General features: G+C 37.8%; 1 protein-coding gene across 2 annotated transcripts in view; it reads right to left on the bottom strand.

The window, feature by feature from the left end:
• Nucleotides 1–8,008: 8,008 nt before the first annotated feature.
• The window catches only part of LOC111156879 (mitogen-activated protein kinase kinase kinase 1), a 79,232-nt gene continuing 61,483 nt past the window's right edge, over nt 8,009–25,757 (bottom strand). For both annotated transcript variants that reach the window (XM_022518007.1, XM_022518008.1), the window contains exons 10-20: nt 24,061–24,336; nt 19,463–19,584; nt 17,808–17,899; nt 17,152–17,341; nt 15,567–16,845; nt 15,055–15,207; nt 13,747–13,909; nt 12,332–12,463; nt 11,056–11,198; nt 10,189–10,320; nt 8,009–8,846 (exon numbers count right to left, since the gene is read on the bottom strand). In XM_022518007.1, coding sequence (XP_022373715.1) covers nt 8,697–8,846; nt 10,189–10,320; nt 11,056–11,198; nt 12,332–12,463; nt 13,747–13,909; nt 15,055–15,207; nt 15,567–16,845; nt 17,152–17,341; nt 17,808–17,899; nt 19,463–19,584; nt 24,061–24,336 — 2,832 coding nt within the window. In that variant the 3' untranslated portion in view covers nt 8,009–8,696. The remainder of the gene's footprint in view (nt 8,847–10,188; nt 10,321–11,055; nt 11,199–12,331; nt 12,464–13,746; nt 13,910–15,054; nt 15,208–15,566; nt 16,846–17,151; nt 17,342–17,807; nt 17,900–19,462; nt 19,585–24,060; nt 24,337–25,757) is intronic.

Below are 25,757 nucleotides of genomic sequence, written 5' to 3'. Positions count from 1 at the left end.
CATGTAGGGGGAGGGGCAGAGGGAGAGAATCTCAAGCAGACTCCCCTCTAAGTGGGCAGCCCAGTGCAGGGCTCTGTCTCACAACCCATGAGACTACGACCTGAGTCAGAAGCTTAACCAACTGAGCCACCCAGGGGCTCCTGTTGGTATTTGATAGAGACTGCACTGAATCTATAGACTGCTTTGGATAGTATGGACATCTTAACAATATCAGCTCTTCCAGAGGAGGAGCATGGTATATTGGTATATATTTTCATTTATTTGTGTCATCTTCAACTTCTTTCATCAATGTTTTATAGTTTTCAGAGTACAGGTCTTTCACCTCCTTGGTTAAATTTACTCCTAGGTCTTTTATTCTTTTTGATGCAATTGTAAATGGGATTGTTTTCCTAATTTCTCTTTCTGCTAGTTATCATCACTGTATAGAAATGCAACATATTGGGTACCTGGGTGGCTCAGTGGGTTAAAGCCTCTGCCTTCAGCCCAGGTCATGATCACAGGATCATGGGATCGAGCCCCGCATTGGGCTCTCTGCTCAGCAGGGAGACTGCTTCCTCCTCTCTGTGCTTGCCTCTCTGTCTACTTGTGATCTCTGTCAAATAAATAAAATCTTAAAAAAAAAAGAAATGCAACATATTTTTCTACATCAATTTTGTATCTTTCAACTTTACTGAATTCATTTATTCTAACAGTGTTTTGGTGGAGTTTAGGATTTTATGTATGTAAGACTGTATCATCTGCAGACAAAAAGTTTTACTTCTTCCTCTCTGATTTGGATGCTTTTTGTTTTTTTTTTTCTTATTGTTCTGGCCAGGAAATTCTAGTAGTATGTTGAGTAAGACTGATGAGAGTACACACCCCTGATTGTTCCTATCTTTCAACTTTTCTACACAACTGAGTTATGTAAAGCCCTCATCCTGGCAGCGTATTTACATAAAGGTTGAGAAATCTCCCTAAGCACACTGACCTTAAGGGAAAATAACAATTACGTGTATGAAAACTTAGTTGGGTCTGATGTTAGTTGTGTACTTGTCATGTATGGCCTTTATTATGTTGAAGTATGTTCCTTCTATACCCCAGTTGTTGAGCGTTTTTTTTTGTTTTTGTTTTTTTTTTTAAATCATAAAATGACATTGCCTTTTTGTCAAAAGCTTTCTGTATCTATGTGGCATATCACATTCTTTGATTGTATATGTGGAACCATGCTTGTATTCCAGGAGTACATTCCTCTTGTTCATGGTGTAGGAACCTTTTGATGTGCTGCTGAATTCAGTTTGATAATGTTTTGTTGTGATTTTTCGCAACTATATTTATCAGAGATTTTGGCCTATAGTTTTCTTTGCTGGTTGAGTGCTTATGTGGCTTTGATATCAGGCTAAGATTGGCCTCATGAATAGAGTTTAGGAGTGTTCCCTCTTCAGTTCTTTGGCAAAGCTTGAGAAGGATATTAATTCTTTAAATGTCTGATAGAATTCACCTGTGAAACAGTTTTGTCCTGGGCTTTTTGTTTTTCTGGAGGGAGGTAATTTTTTGATTACTGATTCAGTCTCCTAACTTGTTAACAGTTTGTTCACATTTTCTGTTTGTTCATGATTCAGTTTTGGTAGGGACCTATTACGCTGCCATGTCACTCTCCCTTCACAAATTTTTTTTTTCTTTTAAGTAGGCTCCAAGCTCAGCTTGAAGCCCAATGTGGGACTTGAACACCTTACCAGAGATTAAGACCTGAGCTGAGATCAAGAGTCAGATGTTTAACCGGCTGAGCCACCCAGGCAACCCCCCTTCATAATTTCTTAACTGGACACTGCAGCTGTCTTCTGACTTTGTCTCAGCTTCTTGTACTACTGTGTTTCTTTCTTCAAGATGCTACTAGAGTGATCTTTACAAAATACAATCATGCCACTTCCTGCCAAGGATTTCTCAATGTCTACCATCCCGTGTTATTTCTCCTCCTTTCCTTTTTACCCTAGTTACACCCTTATTCTCTCAGTATCTCTCTTTTTTTTTAGGATTTTATTTATTTATTTATTTATTTGAGAGCAAGCAAGCGAGCAGACACAGCAAGGGGAGCGGCAGGCAGAGGGAGAGGGAGAAGCAGACAGCCCACTGAGCAGGGAGCTCAATGCCAGACTGGATCCCAGGACCCTGGGATCATGACCTGAGCTGAAGGCAGACGCTTAACTGACTGAGCCACCCAGGCACCCCCTCAGTATGCCTTTATACGTGGTGAGAAATCTTTAGCAAATTGACTTTAAAGGAAAATAGCATTTAATTATCTCTAAACTCTAATAGGAATTTCAGCATTGTTGGAAAGGTACTTTGGGGTGTGATGTCTTTGCCTCTTACATCATCATGTTAGCTTAGTTTTAGCCCTGTGTGGGTGGCAAAGGTATGAGGGCCATGAGGCATGGGTTAGAGTGATTCCAGGTTGACTATAAAGTGGTGACGCTGCTTCAATCATGGATGGAGTTCTCTAGTCACATAATACAGAATATCTGTTGTCAAATAAAATTCACAAAGTTAACAGTATCACAGTGATGGCATATTTGAATGTTATATATGCATAATATGCTACCTGATAATTAGGATTTAATGGTAAACATTTCACATTAGTGCATATAGTTAGCCATTAATTTTCTCCTCAGAGGTTTATTCTCTAGCATCTGTAATCAGCATCTCCACTTTCCCCTCTTCTCACAGCTCTTAAAAGACAAAAGTCCTGGATCCACTTTTCCAAAACTGAGATTCTCCTCCAGTAGTCTACCTTCTTTTGTTTTAAAAGACTGGACCAAATCAGAGATCAAAAAGTGGCTAGCCACAGGTTAAAACTAGCATATGAGTTTTTGTTTAGCCTATAGTTCCTAATCCAAATTTTGAATTAGTTTCCCATATTTAAACAACAGGAAGTAGCAGATAAAATCCAGATTTCCAGCTTCTTTTAAAAATTTAGAGGCTTTTATTTTTTTCCCATTCCAGTATGGCATGCACAGACCCCTTCTTGAACATGAATTTGGCATGAACTCTTAGGTTGGCCATAGACCCTGCTAAGGACTAACTTCAAGCCACATACGTATTTGGATCTGTAACCTATTCATACAAACATACAGTGTGCATCCAATGTCCGTGACAGTGTTCTACACTGTCACTTTCATTCTATAGAGGCAGAAGTGAAGGTTCAGAAGGTCAAAGGGCAAGTGGCAGAGCCAGATTTGACCTAGTGTATGTATGTATTCATGCTTTCTAGGTCCCTCCTTATGACCCTACTGCTGTTCCCTAGAAACCTAAAAATTATAGAAAGGTGACAGATTGCAAAAGTTTCTGTTTAGTCACTGTTTTCCCCAGTAGCATCAGTATTTCATGCATTTTATAAAAAGTGAATTACTATATTAATTCACATGTGCATTTATTGGCATTTCTGGGTAAGCATGATACCCCAACGTTTTTCTAGATTCTATCTATCCTATATATACAGCTCTTTTACACAATTATTATTGCCATTTAAATAGATGGCAAAGAATCAAAGAACAATAGCATTTCTTTTAATTTCTCTAAGGCAAAAATCTGTTCTCAAAGGTAATATTTTCTGGAAATGACGTAAGTGTACTGTTTAACAGTAATATCTAAAGCCTATTTAAAAGATGCACATTTAGGGGGGTACCTGGTGACTCAGTTGGTTAAGTGTCTGACTCTTGACTTCAGCTCAGGTTTTGATCTCAGGGTTGTGAGATTGAGCCCCATGTCGGGGCCCACACTGGGCATGGAACCTGTTTAAGAATCTCTCTCTCCTGCCTGCGCCTCATCCCTGCCCCCCTCGCTTCCTCTCTTTAAAAAAAAAAAAAAATGCATTTTTTCATATTATACAGAGTCTTTACAACAAATGTAGATACAGAAAATGCCGTCTGAACCACCACTTAATCCGTGACATCACCTATTTTGCAGGCCTAATTCATCTTGTTTCTGATTAAGTTTGATCCTGTGAGAGATGAGTACTGGCAGAAAAATGAAGAATGAAAGTAGAAATGAGCACACAACCACAAGGTACAATCTAAGACTAAAACTGTGGGGCAGGCCAAGGGAGTTCCTGGTGTAGCTTGATTGCAGAATGATTGCAATTGGCTGGTTTCTGCATTTGTGAAATGGAGCGTAATCACTGTTCCAGGGTATGCCTGACAAATACTTCTGGTGAGTGAATCTTCATTCCCATACAATACAAAAAGAATTAACTAAGTTTAATCTGTGCTGCCTAGGAACAGTAATAGTATTTATATGAAAGTATATAACATGTCAAGCCACATAAGGTTGAGTGTTAAAAGAGTTATAACTTTCACTTAAGATTAAAAAAAAAAAAAACTTAACTTTTTTGGAAGAGCTTTCCTTCTTGGCAAAAAGTCCTTAGATGTTGATAGTTGGGGAGGCTGTGAGTCAATGGGGCCAGGAAGCATATGGGGAATCTCTGAATCTTCTGCTAAATTTTGCTGTGAACCTGAAAGTACTCTAAAAAAATAAAGTATACTGTATATATAATATATATGCTATTATATGTAGAGTATGTATCATATAACTTTTATATATACATGTAAGATGGCTTTAAAAAAATATATAGAACATATATATATATGAAAGCCTACAGATAAGTAGGAACAAAGGCAGTCCAGCAGGGGTTGGGCCTGTAGGAAGGCAGCCTGTCAGGGATTAGGAAGATTGGTTACACACGGGGTTGGGGTTGGTGGGGGGGGGGACTTGAACAAATAAGTCAATATATTGAGGTACATGTGAGTCAGGTTTTTCACTGTCCAGGAAAGGATTAAAAATATAGAAAGAGGGGAGGCTTGAATAAATCTCGTGTGGTAGACTGAAATTAGATTGGTATGAACTCATGGTTTGTGTGTGTGTGTATGTATATTTCTTGTATGTGCACAAGAAAAAGTCTGGGACAGGTGACACAAAAGTGACACCCAAGAGCAAAGAGTATTTTTAGCACCCTGTTTTTTTTTTTTTTAATATTTTATTTATTTACTTGACATAGACAGAGAGATCACAAGTAGGCAGAGGCAGGCAGAGAGAGAGGAGGAAGCAGGCTCCCCGCCGAGCAGAGAGCATGATGTGGGGCTCGATCCCAGGATCCCGAGATCATGACCCGAGCCGAAGGCAGAGGCTTCAACCCACTGAGCCACCCAGGTGCCCCTTAGCACCCTGTTTTTAAATACTAGTCTCTATCAAAGGAATCTTTGGAAAATGGCTGATCCCAGGGCTGAAACAGAGAACACACAAGATGAGTCTCTAAATATGCAAGTGTTCGAAGAAGGTGGCTTTCAGAGGCACCCAGTGGCTGAGGATGACTATTTGAGCTAATACATGATGACAGTTAATTGATTTTCTCTCATTGTATAGGAATCCAAAAAACCATTCTTATAAATGAGTAATAAATAGGAGAAGAGAAAGCTCTTCTTATAGCAAAATGTCTATTAACAAAATACAGAAAGAATGTAAGAACTAGAAAAATCACCATTTGGTATCTATCGGAGTAATAATTCAGAATTCAAGAAGGTTAAGAGCAGAGAGTGAAAGTTGAATGAAGAACAAACTATGTAATCTCAAAGTATCACCTCTACAAAATACTTAATATCCATACTAAGCTGGATATTAACTACCAAGGGAAACGGTAACTTTACAGTGGTGAAGCCTACTCAGATGATCACTGTTAATATCACCAGCATTGGGACAAATTGGCTTTGAAGCGCCTCCTGATAAGACACACCAGGAAGAGCTGGCACTGGGCTCCCTCAGCAGGGAGTCTGCTGCTTCCTCTTCCTGTGGCTCCCCCTCCCCTCCACTCTTGCTCACTCTCTCTCAAATAAATAAAATCTTAAAGGGAAAAAAAAAAAAAAGACACACCAAGAAGAGCATAGCATCACCTCTCTGATACTGCTGTCACAAATGCATACGCTGAATCCAGTCATGAGGAAGCACCAGACGAACTCCAATGGAGGACTTCTATAAAACAAAAACCTGTAATCTTAAAAAATATTAAGGTCATGAACATAAAGAAAAAACTAAGGAATGATTCTGAATTGAATGAAACTGAAGAAACTTGATGACTACAAGGAATACATATTCTTGGTCTGGATCCTTCATCTATAAAGGACCTAACTGGGCAGCTGGCAAAATAAATAAAATTATCAACCTTTGTTCAAAAACTTTTATTTACTATAAAGACAAACACCAAAATAGGTACAAATACTATAAAATTGGTTCAATGGGGTAAAAATTTTAATTAAAATATCTCGATATATTTAAAATAACAAAGGATACATTTAAGCCAAATTTTCTTAACCCAGAGATTTTTTTTTTGTAACATTTGCTTACACAGTAAGGTGCTAATAGAAGTTAGCCCTTAAGCCCTGGAAGTCTTAGGAATCATAGTCACACAGCAAATATAATTTCATTGTGAAAGTGAACTTTGGTAGAAGAAGAACTATAGGACACCTGAGGTAGTAGAACCTGGAATAAACAGCAGTAGACATTATTTACAACTTTTGAGTACCAAATAACATTAAGAACACAAAAATAATTACACAATACAATTTTCAGTCCAGCTTTGATCCAAAGAAAATAAGAATATTATATCACATTTGCATTGAAAACAAAACAAAACAAAAAACAAAACACCACAATTACCAGCAAGCTGAGGGAACTGCAAACAAACTCAAACAATGGATTTGCATCTAGAGGCAGTTTGAGTTTGAAATGTGGTGGGCATGGTGATCTACAAAGTAATACTGATTAGCTGAGGTTCCTCAGTTTATACAGTTTACATTTCTGTCAGACACAGTATTAATCTGACCAGTGATGATCTTCCAGTACATAAAATGGCAAGAGTGCATCCGTTAAAGCTTGCACATGAGAAACTCGGAAACAATCTTATTAGGGTTGTGAAAATTCTAAGTAGTCACACACACAGAAAAGAGAAAATAAAAAAAGAAAGTCAAGTACAACACATTTAGAGCTACCAAACTTCACATTTCGGTACTATTTTTAACTCTTCAAATATTGCCAATCTTCCAAAAACAAAGGAATGTAAAATTTCACTAAGAGACACATTCACGTTAAAAAAAAAAAAAAAACAAAAAAAAAAAAAAAAAAAAAAAAAAACAAACCAAAAAACACCAAAAAAAACCTGCCTTTTAAAAATTATATGCAATATATCTCTGTAAACTTATCTTGTAACTTATTTTACTTCCAATTTGTGATGTACATTTAAAATGTACTCTGTATAGCTTATTTAGTTTATCCTGAGTCTTTGAGAATAACCAATTCTGTTTCACTCTGCAATAATTCAACTGGCTTCTGAAGAGTTAAAACTTCTCATCTCAAAAAGTTGTATTAAATATTTAAAGAGTCGCAAAAAAAGGATAAAAGAGCTGCCATTTTCCTTCAGGATTCCATGCATCTGAATTCAACTCTGATGAAAACCATTAGATAATTGAGCAAAATCCAAGAATTAGGGTGTAAGTCAAATTCAGTTTCACTTTTCTTTCTGAACATGTTTTCAGAGTTCCAAGAAAATTTATTTTGTAAAAACACTATTACTCATTGGTAGTTATTAGTTAATTTCTTTAATTATCAGCCAGGCCTACTGTAAAGAGATAATGCATGGTAGAAGGAAAATAGCAGTTTAATATTATTAGTGGTGATGGATGATGAATGATGGATTGTTACATACAAAGTAAGACTTCAAAGGTGTGATGTTTCCTATAAAAGAAACCAATACATTAAAAAAATCAAATTTCAAGGTCATCTTGATCTTGGTTTTGAGCTGCATCACAGAGAATAGTTGATTTTCACTTAATTTATATTTAACCTGCATGAAAAAAGCAGTGACTGACTCAGTGAAGGTAGTATTTTATTATATTCCAATTTTAAAAACAAATAAAATTAAATCCGTATTAAAAAAAACCCTCTTGCAATAGCAAGATACTTAATAAACTCTAGTTCACACCTAGTTCTATTTTTTTTTTTTTTCTGGTTTGAAAAAATCACCTTTCCCTGAATATTAAACAAAAGTGAAGGTGAAATGAAAATACAGAACCATGATTTCCAAAAACGAAATGAATGGGCCAACAGTAAAATGCACAGTGAACCACAACTGCCCAGGCATTTAAAAAATAAAGGTCAACTGTGGTTCATAAAGAAGTTATCAACTTTTAAAAATATATTTACTGCTACTTATAGCATATTCTGACCTAAAAGAGGCAGATACTGATTGGGAGCCAGTGACAAAAAAAAAACTGAACGGAATTGCAGAACCCCCTGCTTGTGATCACGATATGAAATGGAAGAATAATTCAAACATTAAAATAGATCCTGAGCCCCTCAGCTGCTAATATTGCTGAAAAAGTGCTCCAAAAAAAACCCAAAATACGCTTCTGTTAGTCATGCAAACTTCACTGCTTTCCTGTTTACCTATGGCCAGTTCTTTGAAAGGCACGGTTTACAGTTTCTGCACAAATTGTGGGCTTTTGCATACTAAGCTTAGGTACAGATCATGATTTGTCAATCACATACTTAGGTAAGGGTTCCCCACTGGTCCTGTTCATAGCTGTTCAGTGGCATGAAGGCCAGCAGATTATCAGCGTGGTTCCCCACAATAGTTTTGCCTTGTTGAGCATCCTGTCTCCATCAGAGTCTGTAATTGGCTACCAAGTAGTACGGAAGACTGGATGCTTCAGTAGCTCTCTTGACGGAGGTCTGTCCTGAGGTTGAAGTTCTAAACACCGAAGAGCCACATCTCGTAAACCAGGAGACAAATGTGAAGGGATCGATGGAGCAGTAGTTGCACTTGCAATCTGTAAGAAAAACCACCAGTGTGTTAACACCTTGCATGTCGGAACTCTGTAGTACACATGGATCTTGTACACAGTACGGAAGCTGAAGTGTGTGGACTTTCTTCTGACAGAGTTTATGGGAAAACTCACCAGCCGGATGGGAGGCTTCCTCTAAGAACCTTCAAATTTTAGGATTTTTAGAATTTGACCAAATACATCCTGAGCAGATAGATCTATGCATTTCCCTTATTGTCTCAAATGAACACGGCTGAGAGCATCAAAATGGTTAGACAGGTAGGTAAAGTATTTATACTATATGCTTTCCTACATTTTCTATTATGCAGCACAGAGAGCTATTCAAAGTGAGAAAGACCACACCTGCCCATTTTGTACATCAGACACACAGCTGCACCAAAGGAGGAAGGTCTCTAAGTATGGGAAGGACCAGAGGCAGTTATGGCAGCTGGGAGGTGCTGGGGTGCCAATGCAGTAGACTTCGCTTTACTCAGGCCCAGAGATAATCCTATGAAGTAGGTGCTGTCATTACACCCATTTTACAACCAAAAAAACAGGGTAGATTGAGTTAGTCATTCCCCTAGTGACAGGGCTATTAAAGGCTAGACCGTGGTCTGAAACCATGTCTGTAACACTCCAGAGCCCAAGCTGCTTTTTTTAACTTAAATTCAATTAACACAGAACGTATTATTTGTTACAGGGGTACATGTCTGTGATTCATCAGTCTTATATAGTACCCAGTGTTCATGACAATGTATACATACCCTTCGCAATGTCCATCACCCAGTTACCCCATCCCCTGTCAGAGCCCAAGCTTTTAACTAGCATATGTCAGAGCCCAAGCTTTTAACTAGTAAATGTCTGGATCAAAAGCTAAAAATCTCAACTGATACTCTTCTTTGCTGGAAATGGACAGAATGGATTTGAGCGTTGTCAGAAAGATAGAACAGATAGGATTTGGTACCTGATTCAGGTGTAATTTTTTTAAATACACCAAAGAGTAAATCTGATTTTAAAAATTGGCAGATTGTGTACATAAAAAGCTCTATGTTCTTACCTTTGAAAGTTGGATACATCCATTTATGTATTTCACCTAGGAACAATGATTTATCATTTGCTAACTCATTGTTCCAAGTGACTTTATAGAGCCTTACTATTGTGAAAAATGAGGACTGACTATATTTGCTGCCCATATTCACCACACCATATAACTTCCTGGAGATGTACACATGCATATTTATTTCAAAGAGGATATGCTTTCACCTGAGATTGAGAGTTAAGGAGAATCCATGAAAATCTGCCTCCTGCCAATTTTAGCAGAAAGGAGTAATTTTTATATCACAGTTACCTTAAATATCAAAGCAAGATGATTGGAGTGTTTTTCTGCATTCCAAGGTGGTTTAGCACAAGCCATTTCTATAATGGCACAGCCAACACTCCATACGTCACAGCTCCTACCATACTGCTGACCTCTTAGTACCTAAAATGGAGAGTTAATTTGGAAATATGACTCATTAAAAAAAGAGAAAGATGTTCTGTAGTTATAGATCCTAGTTTTTTTTATTTCAGATCAAAACAATGGTAACTCCATGGACTACCCTGATGTCTCATTTATTTCATCAATAAACTTATTAATCTTCTATGTGGCACAAAAGAATTTTGGAGAATTCTGAGATAATGGAAGAAAGAGACATATCACAGAATTTCCAAGCACCCCCAGTGCACTTAAGTAAACCAAGCGGCCAGAGGACAAGTAAGTGATCACTACATGTAAACACGAAGAGTTCGGAACACAACAGATGAAGCCTGATTCAGAACAGCAGTGCTTAGTTACATTTCTTCCACTGCTACTAAGACAGGCTTCTCTGTGCTCACCTCCCTTTGGAACAGGGAGAGACCAACTGTTGAGATTCCTAATTATGTGTGCTTTGGGTGTACTACAAAACAGTAGTACAAATCACCCCAAAATTCTTTGTTAGAAATAGTCTTATAAACAAACTATTAAAACCTGCCTTTTGAAATTTTGTCAAGACAAAGATGGAAAGGCAGGGATTAAGGGTTCTGAAATCAAGGATATAATTAAAACCTTATTTTTAGAGCCATGCGCTTCTAATTTGTAAGCATATACTGAATAACACTGCAAACTAATTTGCTCTAATTCTGTCATCTAGAACTCCAGGTATTTTCTTTCATCACACTCAAAGCTGCTTCTCACCTCAGGTGCCATAAATGCAATTGTCCCCAATAACTGTCCCTGAAACTCTCCTGCACCAGTTCCTTTTGATGCCAACCTGGCTGCAGCTCCGAAATCTGCAATTCTCAGTCTCTGACCTGTGCTGTCAATTAGCAAATTGGCACCTGTCAAAACAAAAGAACAGATGAGAAACTCAATAAGATACTAACAAAATAGGACCGTAACAAAAGAAGTGGACATGGAAGGGTTCAGAAAAATCTCCCCTCTGAATTCATTTCATTCTTGCTAAAGGCACAGAGGTAACAACAGTGCAAAATAAATAAAATCCAAATCCTCAGAGGGAAGATCAAAGTAATGAGGCAGAAGGAAATAAAGGCAGACATTTAATAAAATGTTACTAAGTGCTGAAAACCTTTAATATAATGATTCCCATCAGAAATCTTCCCTTGAGGGACGCCTGGGTGGCTCAGTTGGTTGAGCCGCTGCCTTCGGCTCAGGTCATGATCCCAGCATCCTGGGATCGAGTCCCACATCGGGCTCCTTGTTCTGTGGGGAGCCAGCTTCTCCCTCTGCCTGTGCCTGCCACTCTGTCTGCCTGTGCTCTCTCTCTCTCTCTCTCTGACAAGTAAATAAATAAAATCTTTTAAAAAAAAATTAAAAAAAAAAAAATCTTCCCTCGAAGTTAAATTTTTAGTGTAGTTTCCATTTTAAGACAAAGTCCTACTGAAACACACTCACTAGACCAAAAATATATATAGGAATATATATACAGGATATATATATACACACAGGAATTTCACAATTCTAACATAAAAAATTAATGTTATAAAATTACTTGAATATGTTATGTCAAATACTAGCCACAGACATTCATGTCAGAAAGCCAACGTTGTTCTTAATAAGATGAACTGCAAAAGATTTGAAAGGATTTTTCTCAAAAAAAGTACATGACATCCCAATTATTCTAAATAAAGCCAGAAATAGGAACTTTTGGGGAGGCGGGAGGTCATGAGACCAAGATAGGAAATCAGAGACCCGATTTTTATACCTGATTTGCCATCAATTAGCAGTAGGACTGGAAAAATCAGTCCCTCCAAGGAAGGCAGATTACATGACTCCACAGGTTCCTTTCACTTCTATTAATTCTAGTGATTAGAGTTACTCAGGAGAAACAACCCCAAGTTTCTAATTTGAACCCCATAGTTTCAAGTTAGAAACTATCAACAAAGGTCCAAGTTATAAAACTACATTTGCTTTCTATTTATTGGTAGTAGGTAGTAATTAAAAGAATACCTACCTTTGACATCTCTATGAATGATCTGGTTTTCATGGAGATATGAAAGGCCACGAAGTAACTGTTCAGTATAGTTAATAACTACTGATTCCTTGAAGGCTCCGTATTTACTGAGCAAATGAGCCACAGATCCCCCTATAAGACAAACATAATAATTATCATAAACTCAAGCCAAAATTAAAACAGTTTTATTACACTTTGGTTACATATGCTTGTTCCAGAGCTCATGTTCAATTTGAAATATTAAATTTATACTCTGCACCAGAAGTGAAACGGATTTTAAAACTAATATATTCCAGGGATCTCAAAACCTATCAATTAGACATTTTCATCCAACTTTCATGACCTAGTTTTTTGGAAGGTCAAGATTTCAGAAAGCTTTGAAACTTAACAATTTTGGATGGAACTATTTCTGCAATGTATCATTCACCTCTCTTTTTGACCAAGATATACAAAATACCTTTCTTAGTAAGACTTAAGTAAAGAGTGCTAACATGTTATTTTGCAGAAGGTAGAGAGGAGCCAGAAGAGCCAGCAAGAAGCTTCATACTCTACTATTTACTAGCTCTGACCTGGGACAGGTCACAAGCTCAATAAACCTCACACTGAGAAGTATTTATAATAGTCAACCTAAAAACAACAATCTACACAGCTACGACCAACATCAGAGAACATACCAAAGAACAGATATGTAAACAGAAATACACTCCTTCAGATGCAAAAAAATCTAAGACGTTAAACCAAGCATTTGTTCATTCATTATATCCCAAGTTACTTGTTCTACTGTATGTACGGTATGATACCACATAAAATTCAGTTTTTATTTGTTCAAGTAGATGACAAGGTTCAACTTTATGCTTAAGTACTAGTTTGCCTACAATAATTTTTCCAAGTTATATCTTAATTTCATTTTTATATTGTCACATTAAAACATCTCAAATCTGTCCAACTGATGATGGCTATCTGGAAAAATATGGCTCTTACACATAAGCAGGTCTTAAAAAAATTATTCCTGTAAAACAGTGCTACACAATCATTTAAAAAGGAACATTGAAAAAGTCTGAAAGGTAGAGACAATGAGTATCTTATTTATATTCAAATGTAAGACAAAATGGGCAACCCAATCCTCTTGGTTCCCCTCCCTCTTTGAGAGCTTTGTACTATTACTCAGTACACTTTGTTTTGCTGCCCACCAATCAATCAGTGTAAGACAAAACAAAGTATTTCCGGTTCATATTATATTAGGGGTGATTTGCTTTTATTTTTTTTATTTTTTTTTTAATTTTTTTGTGATTTGCTTTTAGAAAAGCAACTACTTAGTAAAAGTAAGTGTTTATTAAGCTGTTTTTCTCAAATTTAGTATTAGCCAGAAAGTTAAATTCATGTACTATTACTAGCAATTTAAAACAGGAACATACCTGCCATCCATTCGATGAAGAGATTATAATTGCTTTTCTCACACGTGGCTCCCAACATTCTAATGATGTTGGGATGATTCAAATGGCTCATCATTCTGATCTCTTCTCTTAATGCTTCCACTACTTCCTCTTGCTCAGAAGATGTATTTCTGACATATGTCACCTGTTTCAATAACCATGTTTATAAAGTTTTGAATTCTGACGAATTTCTATTTACAAACTTCATTAACAATCTGATCTAAAGTGGACAATTTCAAATCAGTTATAGATTAACAGGAGTTAGCATTTATGCTTATGGATACAATGTAGATATCCATAAAAAAAATCAAATTAGAAAGAAAATAGAGTCTAGCTTAAGAAGCAATGAAATATCAGAAAAAGGGAAAAAACTGGGATGTAGCCAGTCCTCCCAAACTGTCCAAAGATGGAATAAGAAAAGCCTATTCATAGAAGAACCAACATGATTTAAAAATGAAAGCTTTATTTTAATTTTCTTATTTTGATCAGGATGTTCATAAAAAGTAAACTAGAGATCCCAAGATGCTGCTGCACAGGTTACATGGATAAAAGGAGTATGAAATCATAACTCTTGTTTATAAAAAGCACAACCAGGGGCCCTGGGTGGCTCAGTGGGTTAAGCCTCCACCTTCAGCTCAGATCATGATCCCAGGGTCCTGGGATTGAGCCCTGCATTGGGCTCTCTGCTCAGCAGGGAGCCTGCTTCCCCCTCCCCCTCTGCCTGCTTCTCTGCCTAATTGTGATCTTGTCTCTCTGTCAAATAAATAATCTTTAAAAAAAAAAAAAGGCACAACCAAAAACAACCTCTATGAGGCCCATTGTGGTGCTGCATTTTAAATAATCATGCTTTAAGACTATACTTTCAGGAGCACCTGGGTGGCTCAGTTGGTTGAGCATTTGCCTTCGGCTTGGGTCATGATTTCAGGGTCCTGGGATCGGTCCCCTGTCGGGCTCCTTGCTCATCAGGGGAGGAGGCTGCTTCTCCTTCTCCCTCTGCCTCTGTCCCTCCCCCAACTCATGCCTCCCCCGCTCCCAAATAAATATATGAAATTTTAAAAAGAAAGAAAGAAGACTATCGGGACATTTCTGCAGCTCATTAAAATAAATCATGCTTCAGCTTTCCATTAGAATTCATGATGCTTTTGGTGCTTTGGCAGTATTTACTTTGAAATTTAGGTTTCTGAAAAAGAACTAAAGCATATACACACAGGAACATATCCTTTATTTTTCTTATTTGCTCATGCTTCATTTTTATAATTTAAGTCATTTATGTGCTCACTAGGTATTTACCTGTTTAACAGCCATTAATGTTCCAGTTCCCACATCTTGAGCCTGGTAACAGGAAGAAAATGCTCCAAGGCCTATCTGCTGACCTTTCAGCCATTCAGTGTCTTCTCTGTAAGGCTGTTTTGCTTTGGTATGTCCTGGGAGAGTTTCTGGTGTCTACATATTAAATGAAAGCAATCTTTTTACTGTTAGGTTAAAAGAGCAAGAGTTTGTGAAATTAGCCCGGCAAAATACTATTCTTGCTTGGTCTGGCTTCTCAGACCACCTATAAAGTTGACCTCTGTAGGGACAGTGTTGGGGACTGATGTCAAATGCAGAAGGGATCACCATTACAGAAATGCCTTTGAAATAGGCAAGTAGTGTTTGTGGTCAAGCAACAACAAAAAAACTGTTGTATAACTTTATGTGAAAAACTGCTTCTCACAATTAACTCATGTGAAAAGCATCATTTCTGAGTTAGGTTTCTTTTAGCTTGGTGCAAGGAAACTCCCTAATCACTTCAAGACTATACTTACATCCTGTTGAATAATGATGATATCTTCTCCATTTTCAACTTGTAGTTGAGGAACTATGGGGAGGGCATCCTGAGACGCTGACATTGCCATGGCAATTGCTAAAGCTTCTTCTTCTTCAGCTTCCATCTTTTCTTTGCATTTCTGATTATGATTCACGTCATCTTTGTAGGTATCATCATTTTCATCCTTTTCAGGGGAGAGCACAGCAACTTCTGACTTAAAAGTTACTGTTGTATCACTTGAAGGCATAGATGCTTCAAGAAGGTCCTCAATACTGGAGTTGAGCTCTGTATTGACATCTAATCTGCATTTCTCTTCTACTGGGGTGAACACTGTCTCATCACTGGGTATGACAGCATTATTGCTATTGCTGCTGCCAAAGCTGTCATCACATTTGGCAGTACTGTTCAAATCAAGTGTCATGCTATTCTTTGAGGCCTCTCCCTGTTTACTTGTATTACCTGGGGAAGGTCGAGATGGCTTTGGCCTGTGTATGTTACTAGAGGGCAGGGGTCTGGACTGAGTAAAGATGGGGGAAGATTTATCTGAGTCTCTGTTTTCCGAACAGTTTCTCTGGAACTGTAGAGAAAATTTGCGCTGTGTTTGAGGAGATGCGGAAGGTATTTTGCAGGGAATGAACCCCTGAGGTCTATGCTTAGAGATATCCGTTCCAGTGCCAGTTGGTGCAGAGGGGGCAGATGAAGGAGGAGTTGACAAGGGTGGAAACATTAATGGGGAATGATGAGATAAAGGAGAGGTGTTCAAACACTGACTGTGGGGTCTGCCTTTTGTTTGAACCATTGGCTTTGGTTGCTCCATTGTTGTAGAACTGAGAAGTCCTACTGAAATGCTGCCCAGTCTGTGAGTAATGTCCTCTGAAGTGGCACTCAGTTTTGTAGCACATAGTCCTTTTCCAGTTTTCTCTAAATGGTCTGTGCGCTCAAGGGAGCTGTTCTCTGTGGTTTCTGGGTAACTGGTTGGGACAGCCGCCTGTAAAAAGCTGTCATGTCGACCCTCCAAAGTGTCTCCTACGCCTAGCTGGATGGCCTCAGCAATTTCCACCTCATCTGCAATAGCCATCAAACGACGACGCATCCTGGTAAAATGAGTGGAACTGGAAACATTCAGCATTTCTAATAGTTTTGAAAATATGTGGGGGACTGTAGTAACCATTCTTGCGGAACTCAGATATATCCTTCGGGAGAGTTTACCAACCATTGAGTGGGAATTATCAATGGACTGCAAAGCAAAGGTTAAGAGGGACAGCAGCTTTTTATACCTGAAAGAAAAAAAAAATTCAATTACTAGACAAGTCAAAATTACTGCAAACTATATGCAAATAAGAAAGGTACTAATTTAAAGCTTATACACTGAAAAAAAGTAATTTCAGAACAAAGAATCTATTAAAATTTAATTAAATAGCCTAGACTTGAGGATTTTTTAATCAATCAAAGATTAAGGTATTAGTAACCTATATATACGTTCTGTAGCTTCTGAGTCTTTAATGAATCTAAAATGTATCCTTAGGGGGGTGGGGATGAGTAGAAAGAAGAACAAAGTAATATATTTGCAGAAGAAAAATTACCTGACATCAACAGGCTCAGCTTGTGAAACATCAGTACTGACAATATGAGGGTAAAATTCAGCAGGAAATTCCAAGAGCAGTCTGTCTATAAGACAAAGGCGGCCCAGAAGTTCTTGCCAGTTGTTTGATTCAGTTTGGTTTCCAAGAATACAACTTAAGACATAATCAACACCACCAATACCAATGGATCCTGTGAAAAGGAAAGCAAAAATAATTGAAAAGCAGGGATATTAAAATCTAAAACAAAACATGGTCAAAATAGCACAATGTCAAGAACAATACTCTAATTATATTCATTTTAAGAATTTCTTAGGGGTTCCCTGGGTAACTCAGTTGCTTAAATGGCTGACTCTTGAGTTTGATTCAGGTTATCATCTCAGGGTCCTAGGATTGAGCCCCAAGTCTGGCTCTGCACTCAGCAAGGAGTCTGCTCACTCTCCCTCTGCCCCTCCCTCTGTGCTCTCTCGGATAAATAAATCATTTAAAAAAGAAAGAATTTCTTAGATTAATTCATATTTCTAATGTTAGCTGACTCAATCAATTTACACACTCCAAAATCCTGTATACAACTGCCCTATCAGAGATTACATGATTAGACAGTCGGCGAAGGAAAATGGTAAGATCTGCTATATTATTATTAAGTAAAAAGTTATTACCAGCTTTAAGTATTTCTCTGCCAACTGCCAACTCTCCTGCTTGGCCTTTGCATAATTCCAACAGTGTTGATATAGACAGCTGACTTGTACGACTACAAATGAAAGAGGCAACATCAGACTTGGATCTTAGATAAAATGCACATTAAAAGGACAAAAGTAATGTAATGCTATGTGAAAAGGTGGGGAAAAAAGCTTCCACGTGTGTTTGCTTTTCCACCACTAAAATCACAATAATATTCCTACAAATAATAATATTCATTACTTAAGTTTAATTTCATTACCTCATTTGTGTTAAGCACAGAACTTTTACTAGTGGCTCTTGAAGACCAAGTACTGATTTAAATAGCAAACCAGATAAAAAGCGTATTTTGGTTATTTCATTAAAATAAAAAATACTTGTTTTGATTTCTGAATTTTCAGTAAGAATCTTTTGCATTAAAAACAAAACCTTCCCATCCAAAACTTTATTTCTCTTACATAGCCTGAGTGAGTTCCAAATACCTTAAAATCTTTTTACTGTATTTTTTTTTATAATGTTCTGTCACTGAAGAGACCAAGTAAACAACCTAATTTTAGTATTTGGGAAAGCACACAACACAACAAATGCCACAAAAGCAATGAAGTTCTCAGAAAAATACATACTCTGATTCTGAAAAACAGTAATTTTTCTATGCATTTTGCAAATTATTTATTAATCTGCCTAATGTTGTTCATGTATTATAGTATTCTCTCTAAGCAACAAGACAATCTCTAATACTTTCAGTTCATAGGCTTGTGTGGAGAAAACAATGGAGGCAAAGCACAGACTTCATGAAATGAGAAGTCAAATCTAAGCACCTAGTTTTTGAGACCAGCTATAAACCTAAAACTACATCATGTGACTTAGGAAAGAACACAAAAGTTGGGCTGAGCGAGCTTCAAATGGGTCATGGCAGAGGCACATGGGAGATCCAGTGCTTCCTCCCACAAGATGGGCAGGACTGTAAAGAGGTGAGAATGCCCAACGACCTTCAGCGCTAGCTATGCTCATTAATGGAGCAGAGGGCGAACCACTGGTCTCATAAAAGCACAGTTAGAGCTTAGTTTTTACCATGATCATGACTCATTTCTCTACCTAACTATCCTTACCTCTCCAATTAGCATTACTCTTGTTGCTCACCAGTTTTTAAGGATATTGCAGAACCAAATGGAATTTGTTGCTGTGTGGTTCTTTTTTTTTTTTTTAGCATAAACTGTCATAGAGTAAAATTCCAAAACACAGCAAATATGGAACTGTTTGGTTTTTTAAGCAGATGCAATGATTTTATTGGTTCCTATCCTGTGTAACTCACTCTCTAAAGTAAGATTATGTATATAACACCTACTGTTCTTTCAACTGGACTTGAGATTAAGAATATTACTTTAAGATAAAATCAATCACAACACAGTAAAATGGTTATCCATGCAGTTTGTTAGCCTGGTTTTTACTTGTCACTAGTCCTTCTCCCTAGTGTTCAACAGCTTTAAGTGTTAAATTTTAACTTCAAATCTCATATTAGAAAACAATATTCAAAGCCTCATTTAATAAACATGTATCAAATACTCACCAGGTGTGAGGCTTGTTGCTAGGCTTTTAATATAAGAGGGTTTGAAGCAGTTCATCAATAGGGCCTTACCTATTGGCATCTGCACACTTGACTAGGATGGTGTCTACAACTGGCCGGAGAAGTCTCTGCAGTTTGATTCTTTCTGCCAAACTATGGCAAGGAGTATATACTAGCATGGCTCTCAACGTTTTCTGGGAAGAAAAAACCGAAGGTCAGTTTAACTGCATTTGAAAAGCATCAGAGACCCTCGCATAATCTGAGACCATTTAATAAAATAAATTATGATAGGAAAGGATTGTAATCCATAAATAATCCATGATATATTTATATATAAATAATCCATGATATATATATACATACACACACACACACACACACATATATATATACATATATGAATAAACAGTGGGGTATAAGGAAACTCTTGAACTATTTCTGCAATTTTTGAAGAATGAATTTTAAAGTAAGTTTAAAAAGAGCTTCTCATGGCCAAAGCTCAAATAATATAAGCAACAAATTAAATGATGATAGTACTGGATTATAATCCACAGATAAAATAAATACCCATCAGTTTATATTGGTATAAATTTAAAAACTGAATAAATACATAAATGGGGGGAGAAGAGACAGTTTGTTCCTCTTGATAGAAGAATTCTAATTAATTAATATAGAAGGAATAAGGGAAATAGAAAATCACCGTTAGAACACCATAATAATAACTGCTATAGGCAAGATCCACTGACAAATGCTAAAACCAGTGGGCAAAATTCTTAAGAGAAATAGAGGATATTTGCAGCCTCAAAGTATCTCCCCTAAGACATTTATTAATAGTAATTTTATAGCAAGAAACCCAATAAACATCTCCTTAACCAAATGATGAAAGACAGCATTACCAATAATAAGACAGATCAACATTATATATCCTTTGATACAGTGCACTAAGAATGGCACATCACCTCTCATATTCCTTTTTTTTTTTGAAGATTTTATTTATTTGACAGAGAACACAAGCAGGGTGAGCGGCAGGCAGAGGGAGAAGGAGAGAGGCAGGTTCCCCGCTGAGCAGAAAGCCCGATGTGGGGCTCCATCCCAGCACCCTGGGATCTTGACCTGAGCCAAAGGCAGATGCTTAACCAACAGAGCCAACCAGGCACCCCAACCTCTCATATTCTTATGAAAATGCATAAACTCTATCAAATCATGAGAAAATACCAGATAAACCCAAAACGAGGGACATTCTTCAAAATAAGTGGCCAGCACACTTCAAAAATGTCAAGATGTATCCAAGACAAGGAAAGACTACGGAAATGTCACAGATGGGAAGAGATTAAGGGAGTACAGTTAACTAAATGCAATGTGAGTTTCTGGACTAGATCCTGGAACAAAAAAGACAGTAATGGAAAAACTGGTAAAAACTGAGTAAAGTCTGTGGCTTGGCTATAAAGGAGACTGTTGCAACAACGGGATATCTGAATATGGACTTCATAAGTACATAATAATATTGTTATTAATGCTAAATATCCCGAGTCTGCTGATTGCATTGTGGTTATACAGAAGAATGTATTTTTTCTTAAAAGCTACCAGCTAAAATATCCGAGCTAAAATGTCATGTCGTGATGCCCACAAATAACTCTCAAATGGTTCAGCTAAGAATTGTATATGGCAAGGGAAGGGAGGGGAAAACAGGAAGGACAAAGGGAAGGGAGAAGGAGAATGGAGAGCTTTAAAGGATGGAGCCATTTCTGCTTCCACTGTGCATGGCACACTAAGTAATTATAGAGGAATCAGGAGTATAGTCTGATTCTCAGAGTCCTTTCCCTCCACAGTTCACAAACTAGATGGGAAACCATCTGAACTTAGGAAGAAACAACCAGACAGTAAGGCAGTACTTTGAACAGTCAAGTATGCCTGAAGGTTTGTGTTGGAAAACAGTAAGAAAAAGAGGTAAAAAGTTGGGCCAAGAACATTGGTCTTTATAGTTGCTGGTCCCTGGATATTCTACATGAAAAAACCAGACCATGGTAAGATAGTTTGGGAAATAATGCATTCTACTTCTTGCTCTTATAAATTCCTAATGTACATTATTTTACTGAAGGTTCCTAGAAGCCTTGCAGTGTAAAGACCCGCCTAACTTGTGTAATTCACTGCTCATCAATTTTAACTGAACAGAGAACTCTTCCTTCAGGGGAAGTTTTCATAATCCTGCTAAATTGCCATGGAATACGCTTTTGGAAATGCTGCTAATCCTCTAAGGGTTTCTTTCTTTCTTTTTTTTTTTTTTTAAGATTTTATTTATTTATTTGACAGAGATCACAAGTAGGCAGAGAGGCAGGCAGAGAGAGAGAGAAGGGGAAGCAGGCTCCCCGCTGCCCAGAGAGCCCAATGTGGGGCTCGATCCCAGGACCCTGGGATCATGACCTGAGTTGAAGGCAGAGGCTTTAACCCACTGAGCCACCCAGGCGCCCCCCTTTCAGGGTTTCTAACCCAGGGAATAACCAAAGTGGTCTTTAAGGAATAGTGATGGCTACTATATAGTCAGTGTTCTTACAATGTGCCACACTTTATGGCTAGAGGTTTTACACAATCTCATTTCAAACCTAACAGGTAATATTTTCATTATTTTATGTGAGAAAGTTGAAATTTAATGAATCCTAAAGTCACATTGCCAGCAAACGGAAGAACCAGAATTTCAATTAAGGTCTCTATAATCTTGATCTTATGTTCAGACTGCCTAGGCTAGTCCCAGTTTAACTAGCAGATTATTCAAGTACCCCAGTTAGGATGGTAAGTTATGAAATCACTCACTTCTAACTCCAAATTCATGTTCATAACCATCAGGCTATATTACTACCTCTCAAAAAGAAGATTCACTGGGCATAGTTCTTACAGGATGGATTACAAGAAGACTCAGAGTGGAAGCAGAGAGATTAATGAGTTTTAAAAAACCTGAGCTTGGAGCCTAGTTAAAAGAAGAAAGATCTAGGTAAGAATTATTCTAAAGCAGTCGTCATGAAATGGGGCAATTTTGACCCTCAGGGACACTCAGCAATGCCTGGAGACATTCTTGGCTGTCATGAAGGAGATGGGAGGGAGAAGAGAGGTTTGCTATTGATATGTAGTGGGTAGAAGCCAGGGATGGTGCTAAACATCATACAGTGCACTAGACAGCACCCTTGCCCCCAACAAATAATTATCTGGCTCAATGTCAAGAGTGCTGAGGTTGAGAAATCCTGTTCTAAAGATATATATACTCAAAATGGAGAAAGTCAAGTTAGCCTCCAAAATTACAAATTAAACAACCTCCTCATTCCATCCCACTCATAAAAGACAACTTTTAACAGCTTCAACTAGAAAAACAACTCAGTTATCTATGTCATGGAACCCTCCTCTGTGAAAAGGATCCTGAATTTCCATACAACAATGTTTATTAATCAGTTCTCCTTAATGTCTAATGTCAAATTTAAAAAAAAAAAAAATCAAAGGAACTATGATCACTTGCTATCCCATAAAGCATTTTTTTTAAGATTTTATTTATTTATTTATTTATTTATTTATTTATTTGGCAGACAGAGATCACAAGTAGGCAGAGAGGCAGGCAGAGAGAGAGAAGGAAGCAGGCTCCCTGCCGAGCAGAGAGCCCGATGCGGGTATCGATCCCAGGACCCCGGGATCATGACCTGAGCTGAAGGCAGAGGCTTAACCCACTAAGCCACCCAGGCGCCCCAAGCATTTTTTTTTTTAAGATTTTATTTATTTGAGAAAGAAAGAGTGTATGAGCAGGGGGAAGGGGGCAGAAGGAGAAGCAGACTCCCAGCTGAATAGGGAGCCCGATGTGGGACTTGATCCCAGGACCCTCAGATCATGACCTGAGCCAAAGGCAGAGGCTCAGTTAACTGAGCCACCCAGGCCTCCCCTCCCATAAAGCATTTTAAATTTGATCATGTGTAAGGTATTAGGAAGATTTAAAGATAGGAACAGCAAGACATGGCTATTTTAGGGGATAAAAGTAACCAGCATATAAGAAAACCTGAATAGGTTAAAACAAGTAAAATCCAGGGGCGCCTGGGTGGCTCAGTGGGTTAAAGCCTGTCTTTGGCTCGGGTCATGGTCTTGGGGTCCTGGGATCGAGCCCCGCATCGGGCTCTCTGCTCGGCAGGGAGCCTGCTTCCTCCTCTCTCTGCCTGCCTCTCTGTCTACTTGTGATCTGTCTGTCAAATAAATAAATAAGAAGTTTAAAAAGACAAAAAAAAAAAACCCACCAAGTAAAATCCAAATGAAGAGATTAAATAGAAAACTGTAATTTCTTGGGATTATGGAATAAAAATTTGGATTTTCCAAAATTAAATCAGATAAAGTAGTTTCACTGGATCTTTTTTTTTTTTTTTTTTAAAGATTTTATTTATTTACTTGACAGATAGAGATCACAAGTAGGTAGAGAGGCAGGCAGAGAGAGAGAGGAGAAAGCAGGCTCCCCGCGGAGCAGAGAGCCTGATGTGGGGCTCGATCCCAGGACCCTGGGATCATGACCTGAGCCGAAGGCAGAGGCTTTAAACCACTGAGCCACCCAGGTGCCCCAGTTTCACTGGATCTTAAGAGTGGTATCTACAAGTTCTAAACAAAACAAAAACCCACCCATAATGCTTTGGTTATGTAATAAAGCTACTTACTAAAGCAGCAACGTACACTTTGTAGACAGGGTCAGCACAGACCATTGACAAAACGTTGCAGCATGCCTCTACCACATCTCCTGAGATACTGGTCTGGGAAGACCCGCTGGCTCCAGCACTTGGGCTGCTTCTACCGTTGCTCCCAGAATTTCCAGTGCTCTCCCCATTTGCCAATAGCAGAGCCCCACTAACATCGTGGGAAAGACGCCTGAGAGCCATCTCTCTTACATTCCAGTTTCTAGAAAATAAGCAGCCAACGAGTTCCATTCCAAATACCTGTAGTCAAACAATTCAATGTGAAGAAAAACTGGTAAGTCTCAAGTATTTGAAAATAAGCATGATTTTTGATTACTGAAGGAAAATTGTGGACATTTCTTAAATCTTCACCAATCTACAGTTTCAAATTATGTCCAACCACTTAAAAATCAGAAGGAGGAATTTTATATTCAAGTTTAACTGGTAATTACCCAAACTCCTTAACATTCATTGGTGTAAACAAAATTAAGAGTGAACTTCATTAAGTAATTAGATGGATATGTATATATTTTTGTACTGTTATACTTACGACAAAAAAAAAAATCTGTTTAGAACCCCAACTTTGTATTAAGGTTAGTTACAGAGAAAAAAACTGAAGCAAGATAAAGCCAAATCAAAAAAGGCAGTGGAGTGTCCAAAGAGAGATACAGACTATTTCTCCTACAGATGACAGTGGTTAAGTCAAAAACTTTAAATGTGATTTTTGTCTTGCAGAAAAAGGTTAAGGAAAAAAAATACTCTCAACAAAATAGATGGAACTACAACTAAGGAGTGGAAAAATCTCAAGAAAAAAACTTGTGTTCAAATCAGCAAATCACCATGCCTGCAAAAAAAGGGTACATGGTCTTGACATTATGGGCCAATTAGTTAAAAGTACACTTAAGACCCAAGATAACTTATGAAAAATTTCTGAATTTTAGAGATGAAAATTTCTAAATTTTTAGGGCAAATAAATGATTTATTTAAATGTGTTCCATTACAAGGTGACAGTAAAGGAGAATAAATCAACTAGAATAGTCAACTTATGCCTGGCATGCAGTGTTAAATAGCATACCATGACCTAAGTCTTAATTCTGTCTTATGTCATATTCTTAATAAAAAACTAGTAGATAGCATAGTCCAGCCTAAAGCTTAAACAAAACTGACTACACCACTGCCCTGAAAGAATGGCATCCATAAACAATGAATCCTGGAACACTGAAAAAATAAAATTAAAAAACAAAGCAAAACACAGATACTGCAAAATAAACAAACAAAAACGACAACAAAAAAACCACGAAAGAATGGCATCCCTAGCTCCTGAGTACCAACTTTGAGAATTCTCTTGAGGACTCATGAAGAGGCAGGGTAAGGGCCTATGTTCAATACCATTGATGAACGGATAAATAAGGGTATGTTTTTTAAGTTTCCAATTTTATTAGATTCATGATTACTTACATACTAAGAAAAGAATTCAAAAGCTGCAGGACTACAATGGTCATTAAAAAGTAAAAGGAGGGGCGCCTGGGTGGCTCAGTGGGTTAAGCCGCTGCCTTCGGCTCAGGTCATGATCTCAGGGTCCTGGGATCGAGTCCCACATCGGGCTCTCTGCTCAGCAAGAAGCCTGCTTCCCTCTCTCTCTCTCTGCCTGCCTCTCCGTCTACTTGTGATCTCTCTCTGTT

Source organism: Enhydra lutris, unplaced genomic scaffold (assembly GCF_002288905.1).
Source record: "Enhydra lutris kenyoni isolate GAN:26980312 unplaced genomic scaffold, ASM228890v2 scaffoldscaffold50, whole genome shotgun sequence".
Classification (NCBI taxonomy): domain Eukaryota; kingdom Metazoa; phylum Chordata; class Mammalia; order Carnivora; family Mustelidae; genus Enhydra; species Enhydra lutris.
This window is presented reverse-complemented; position numbering and strand designations above follow the sequence as displayed.